This window comes from Diaphorina citri, unplaced genomic scaffold, assembly GCF_000475195.1.
Source record: "Diaphorina citri unplaced genomic scaffold, Diaci psyllid genome assembly version 1.1 scaffold4344, whole genome shotgun sequence".
Lineage (NCBI taxonomy): Eukaryota > Metazoa > Arthropoda > Insecta > Hemiptera > Psyllidae > Diaphorina > Diaphorina citri.
In genome coordinates this window covers 4,776-11,332 of record NW_007381743.1, presented here as the reverse complement: position 1 = coordinate 11,332, position 6,557 = coordinate 4,776, and the positions used below count along the sequence as shown (strand labels likewise).

Genomic DNA, 6,557 nt, shown 5'->3' with positions numbered 1-6,557 from the left:
CTGCGAGGGAGCTTTGCTCGGGACATTTGATGTGACGTCATCGCCTACGGGAGCGTATGCCGTGACGTCAAAGTTTACCGGTATTTTTAAATCATTTTGACCGCTTTTGGACAGATTTCGACCGTTTTTTGGCGGTTTTCAGCTATAGCGACAAAACGGTTAGAGATATTAAAAAAAGCATTCAACAATAACCAGCAACTAGATACAATATACACCGATATATCAAATTGGTGAGTATCTTTCAATTTTGCACCACACCATAAATAATGATGTACCAGGACAGGAGGAGGAAGAAGGAAAGAGAAATAGGAGAAATGAGAGAAGAGGAGGAGGAGGAGGAAAAGGAAGAAGAATGATATGAGAAGGGCCTCAGCCATCAGTCAACGAAGGATAAGAATAAGAAGAAGAAGAAGAAGAAGAAGAAGAAGAAAGAGGAGATGGAAGAACGAGAATGAAAGGAAAAATAAGGAGGATAGAAGTAAGAAGAAGGACTAAGAAAAGAGGTAAGAAGGGAAGAGAGAAATGGAGAGGAGAAGTAAGAAGACAAGGAAGGGTATAGATAAGTGATGTCTGTGATTTATATCCTAAGTTCAATAGCATGGCTGGCACCACAACTTGTGGTGAAAATTAGTTTTCCTCTAAAAATTCCTCTTCTTCTTCATCTTCTCCTTCTCGTACTTCTTCTTCTTCTTCTTCTTCTTCTTCTTCTTCTTCTTCTTCTTCTTCTGCTGCTTCTTCTTCACCTCCTCCTCCGCCTCCTCTTCCTCCTTTTTTTCTCAGATGTCTCACAGAGGGAGCACAATTTTGTTCTAATTTGGCTGCTTCCATCATCATGAGAATCATTACCATTGCCCCAAAATGATGTGCAGAAACCACGAAATAAGTCTTTCCTTTTTATAGATAAACAAGACCAATAAAACTTTGAGAGATATCTAAAGGTGTGTCCACACATAGTCGCCCGGCCGTCGATCGATGTCGACTGAACCGTCCACACTGCCTCTACCTATAACATAGTTTTTTCTCGTCGATCTACGGCCAATCGACTAAGTTTGGACACTCCTTAACAATTTAGTAACAAAACTTCACCTTACCTCCCCTATCATAGGCGTTTATACACTCGGAAGTTTTGAACTGGCTGATAAGCGATGTCTTGCCCACCCCCTGGTTCCCTATCATGGCTACATTATACCCACTGGCCTCTCCCGGGGTGGGTGGTGCCAGGGGTTGACAGGGTGGGCTGGAGGCGGGGCTGATGGGTTCGGTGGAAGACTTGGGCTCCGGCTGGAAGATGCTGTTGCTGCGAGAGCGACGACGTCGGAATGAGTCACCCCGGTTGACGATGCCTGAAATCAGAAGACGAAATTCACCCCAACGTTAACACAGACGAAAGTCCATAACGTTGGGGTATATCCACTAAAATATGTAGGTACATTCACTTTTTTCTTTTGAAGTACAAAAATAATACATTTCATTAGCTATACTTATACTCATTGTATTATGTATTGTATTGTATGCCGAATAAATTGTACCAAATAAAAAAAATTCAGTGGAATATATTTATATTGTATATAAAAAAAATTTATAGGTATATTTATTTTGGAGTCAGCTCCCATGGTGTAGTGGTCACAGCGGTCACCTTGCACGTGGGAGACCCGATCTAATGTTCGTCACGACCGGAAATGGAACCCCCAACCTAATGCTTATTACCTATACAAGGCAGACGCGCTACTTTCCAATTTAAAATATCTACTATCCTGGCTTTAGTGGGGAAGGCTCGCTTGCGTGAGTGAATCTAAAAATGAATATACTTAGGTGGATACCTATTACCTACATACATATCGAGGTAGGTTCCTATGTAGGTAGGTAAGTATATGTGTTGTGTATAGGTATTGTTATTTACCCACATTCTGCATTTTACCTAAAAGGTACTTCCATTAACTTCAAATGGAGCAGTTGCAAATAATGGGTAAAAATTATAAATAAATGGTCGATTCCTATGTAAATATCCAGGTTTACCTTGCCCAATGGAGCAGTTGCAATTGGGTAAAATTTATTAATAAATGGTCGATTCCTACGTAAAAAGTAGTGAAAAATCCAAATCTGAGGTCAAATGGGTAAAAATTATAAATAAATGGTCGATTCCTATGTAAAAATTTGGGAAAAATCCAAATCTGAGGTCAAAACTCCAAAAATTATAAATAAATGGTCAATTCTTATGTAAAAAGTTGGGAAAAATCCAAATCCGAGGTCAAAACTCCGAAAAAATAACTGTAAAAGGTGGAAAAATTCAATTTTTATTTTCCCTTCTAATGAAAGAGTTCAAATATGTGTGACGTCAGACTTTACGCAGTTGTTTTTTTCGTCCGTTAGGTAGCGCCACTATATGCAAGCGCACTAGCGGAGGAGCAGAAAGAACTGCGCAGAAACAAGTAGGTTGATAAGTATGTAGGTAGGTTGGTAAGTATGTAGGTAGGTAAGTATATGTGTTGTGTACCTATAAGGTATTGTTATTTACCCACATTCCGCATTTTACCTAAAAGGTAGTTCCATTAACTTCAAATTGTGGCTTTTCTTCTTCTTCTTCTTCTTCTTCTTCTTCTTCTTTTTCTTTTTCTTCTTCTTCTTCTTCTTCTTCTTCCATTTATTGAAATTCCCTTTAATAAAAGGTAGGAAAGTATGTAGGTAGATTGAGAAGTAAGTAAGTAAGTAGGTAGGTAGTAAATGTACATCAAGAAAAAGAAAAATTCCGTTGGTCCTCATTTTTCCTGCTCTGTGACTTTGAAACATCACCCAAGTAAGCGCAACTGATCTATTGTGGCTTTTCTTCTTCTTCCATTTATTGAAATTCCCTTTAATAAAAGGTAGGAAAGTATGTAGGTAGATTGAGAAGTAGGTAAGTAGGTAGGTAGTAAAATAATGTACATCATGATGCATTACCTACATCTTTCACCTTTTATCATGCTCATAAGTTGATTGTCGTGTGGGTTTTGGTATTCGCATTTCTCTTGTCTTCCCATTTCTCTTGTCTTCATATTTCTATCATCCCATTAGGAGTTTGTCATCTTTCACATCCACATCTCCAATCTCCTGGGTAATAAGAAGTCATCCTCTCTTCCATCCTATTCTTCTCCTCGTCCTTCTCTTACTTTCTTCATAAATCTTCTCCCTTCATTCCTCTCCCACTTTCTTCTTTCTCTTCAATAGGTACCTATTCTATCTCCCTTCATTCCTCTCCCACTTTCTTCTTTCTCTTCAATATTCTCTTTGTTCTTCTCTTATTCTTCTCGTCTTCTTTGTGTTACTTCTCCTTCTCCCTCTTTCCCTCCACCTCCCTTTTCTTTATATTTCTTCTCCATCTTATTTTCCTTCTTCTTTATACTCCTATTTCTTCTTTTCCTCCTCCTTCTTCTTCTTCTTCTTCTCCTTTACTGCCTAGGTATTTATTTTATTTATTTCTTTATTATTTTTTTTTATTTTTTATTATTACCTATTTTTTTCCAAGTTCTGTGACTACAGACACTTCTGTAATAGGTACATCTAAATATTCTAAATTCTTGGAAAATGGGAAGATTCTTGTTTTCCTACAATTTTATATGACTTTCAAAGTGAGAATATTTGACTGTGGTATTGTTGTTTTTACATTCATGTTGACCCATTTCTTGGTATTCAAGTAATCCCATAGCTTGGGGATTACCCATTCTAAATACCTACATATTTATTTTTGACACTTTCAACAGTTTCAAGCTTTTACCCATCCTCATTTTCAATCCGTCTTCATTTGATAACCATTTCGACACCTTTCAAATCCCGGAAATTGAATCCATGACGAAAATCCCTTGTTTCTTACATTGACAGTTGTTGTCTTTTCCATTTTTGAAGAAAGTGGCAGTGTGATGCAGTATAGAATGCTCTGTCTTTTCCATCTTCCTTCTATCAAAACTCGTGGAAAAAAAGTTATAGGTAGGTCTATCAAAAATCATATCAATATCACATACCAGATATGGATTATGTATACCTTTACTGAAGGGAAAGGGAACCGTTTTTACTTTCCTTATCCTATAGTACCTATAGGATCCCGGCAGTTTTTTTTTTTTTTTTTTTTTTTTTTTTTTTTTTTAGGTACCTACCTAAGGGTCTAAATTCTTCATCTTTCACTTTGACATTTTCCCAATTTCATAACTTATTATCGTTGTATTGTAGGTAGGTACATAACTACCTATCTCACCTATCTGGATTTCGGATCTAATTTCTATCTCGGCTATTTTGTAGGGACTCTCGAATGATTTGTCTGACTTTAGGGGCGCCACCGCAGTAGGAGGGCTCATAATATTGAGGTCTATAGGTACATACCCAGATTACCCAGTCTGAATTTCTCCCCTAGAATAGTAGGGGGATTTTTTATCTCCCACAAGGAAATTACCTACCTACTAGTTTCTATTTAAATTGAAGAGCTCTCTCTCTCTCTTTCTTTCTCTCTCTCTTTCTCTCTCATTTTGTGGAGAATTTTCAAAGAGACAGAAAAAAAAAAATGGAAACTTGGAGAGATATTATTTAGAGCTCTATCTTCTTATAAACGGTAAAACAGTATAGATATATCTCTCTCTCCCCTTTCTCTCTCTCCCTTTCTCCCTCTCTCTCTTTCTCTCTCTCTCACACTCTCTCTCTCTCTTTCTGTCTCCAGTTCTCTTTTTCTCTTTATATAAATCCCTTTTCTCTTTCTCTCAGTCTCTCTTTTTGTGTCTTATTTTTTTCTCTTCCTGAAGTTAAACCCCTTAAAAAAAACTCTCTCCATCTCTATCCCTCCCTCTATCACTCTCTCTCTCTCTCCTCCCTCCCTCTCAATTCTCATCTCTTCCTATTTAACTCCTTGTTTTTTTCTGCGGAATTTATGAAGGAATTGAAAAATGGAACACTTGAGTGAGACAGAGAGAGAGAGAGAGAGAGAGAGAGAGAGAGAGAGAGAGAGAGAAAGGAAGAGAAAAACAAAATGTAAATAAAGAAATATAAATAGGAAAATAGAGCTGACAGAAGAAGAAGAAGGAGAAGGAGAAGTAGAGGAAGAAGAAGAAGGAGAAGAGGAAGAAGAAGAAGAAGAGGAAGAAGAAGAGGAGGAAGAAGAAAATGTCCCAAGCTGAGGCACGTTGCTTTTTTTCTGTTTATTTTTTACCCCCTCTCTCTCCCTCCCCATTATTCAGTGTGGCAACAGCTTGTTGATTTAAACAATTGACAACACTGCGTAAGAGAAAGAGAGAGAGAGGGAGAGTGGGACTTATAGAGTGAGTGAAAGAGAGAGAGAGGAGAATAATAATAATAATAATAATGATAATAATAATAAAAAGCATAATATGTAGGTACAAAAATGTTCTGTATAGGTAATAGGTAGCTAGAGTTTAGAGATATGAGATGAAAAATTACCTATACCATCACAAAAATACCCACCCATTCCTTTTGTACCTACCTACTGAGGAAATCTATTGAGAAAATATTTTTTCAAGAGAAAATTTTAATTGAATTGCCCCGCAGTATAGTAAAGAATACGGATAGAAAAAAGCGGATACCTCCCCTCCATACATATACCTTCCTACTTTCTGTATTTAGCGAAGTGCATTAAGCAGGGAACGACATTTGTGACAAGCATTTATGCTTAACACAATTAAAATTCCTTTTTTTTAATAATAATAATAAAAAGCATAATGTAGGTACAAAAATGTTCTGTAGGTAGCTAGAGTTTAGAGACATGAGATGAAAAATTACCTATTACCACAAAAATACCCACCCATTCCTTTTATAGGTACCTACCTATTGAGGAAATCTATTGAGAAAATATTTTTTCAAGAGAAAATTTTAATTGAATTGCCCCGCAGTATAGTAAAGTATACGGATAGAAAAAAGCGGATACCTCCCCTCCATACATCTACCTTCCTACTTCCTGTAGGAATTTAAATTTTCCAGTTTTTTAGAAAATTAAAGAGAGACAAAATATTGAAAAAAGTAGAGAAGGAAGACAACAATGATGGGGGTAAAAAGCGTTTTTTGTCGTCGAAAAAAGAAGTGACAGCAAAAAAATTGAGGATGCTGAGTAAAAAATGCTGAAGAATTAAAAATAATAGAGGAAGTTGTTTTTACAATTATTATGTTTAGTGTTTTTGAATATTATCATTTTTACTTTCCTTATCCTATAGGAAGGAAAGTAATGTAAACGGGTCAAAATTTCGATGGTCAGTTTTTAGTGCCAAAACACGTTTTGAGGTCCCTAGAGCCTATGTAGATGTCAAATTTAATGTGACAAGGATTAGTTAAGATCGGAGCAACGGTTGGCGGCATTTTACCGCTTTTTGGCGGTTTTCGGTGTAATTTAACAATATATCGGGAACGGTAAGGAAAAGAGAGATGGAGAGAAGAAGAAGGGGATTTCTCAAAGTATAAGAGAGAATTAGTGGAGATGCCAAAACTTCCATTTCTGAAATTAGCAAACATACCTACCTACATACGTACTACATAGGTACCTATGTACATAGCTTCTTATACATGTATTTACCTAGCTTAATATCCTAATT

General features: G+C 36.7%; 1 protein-coding gene across 1 annotated transcript; it reads right to left on the bottom strand.

The window, feature by feature from the left end:
• Positions 1 to 1,091: 1,091 nt before the first annotated feature.
• On the bottom strand, positions 1,092 to 1,356 carry LOC108253891 (the record flags this gene model as incomplete). The annotated part of the gene is made up of 1 exon (XM_017448674.1): positions 1,092 to 1,356. A coding segment is annotated over one exon (265 nt), but the record flags the coding sequence as incomplete, so codon positions are not given.
• Positions 1,357 to 6,557: the final 5,201 nt, after the last annotated feature.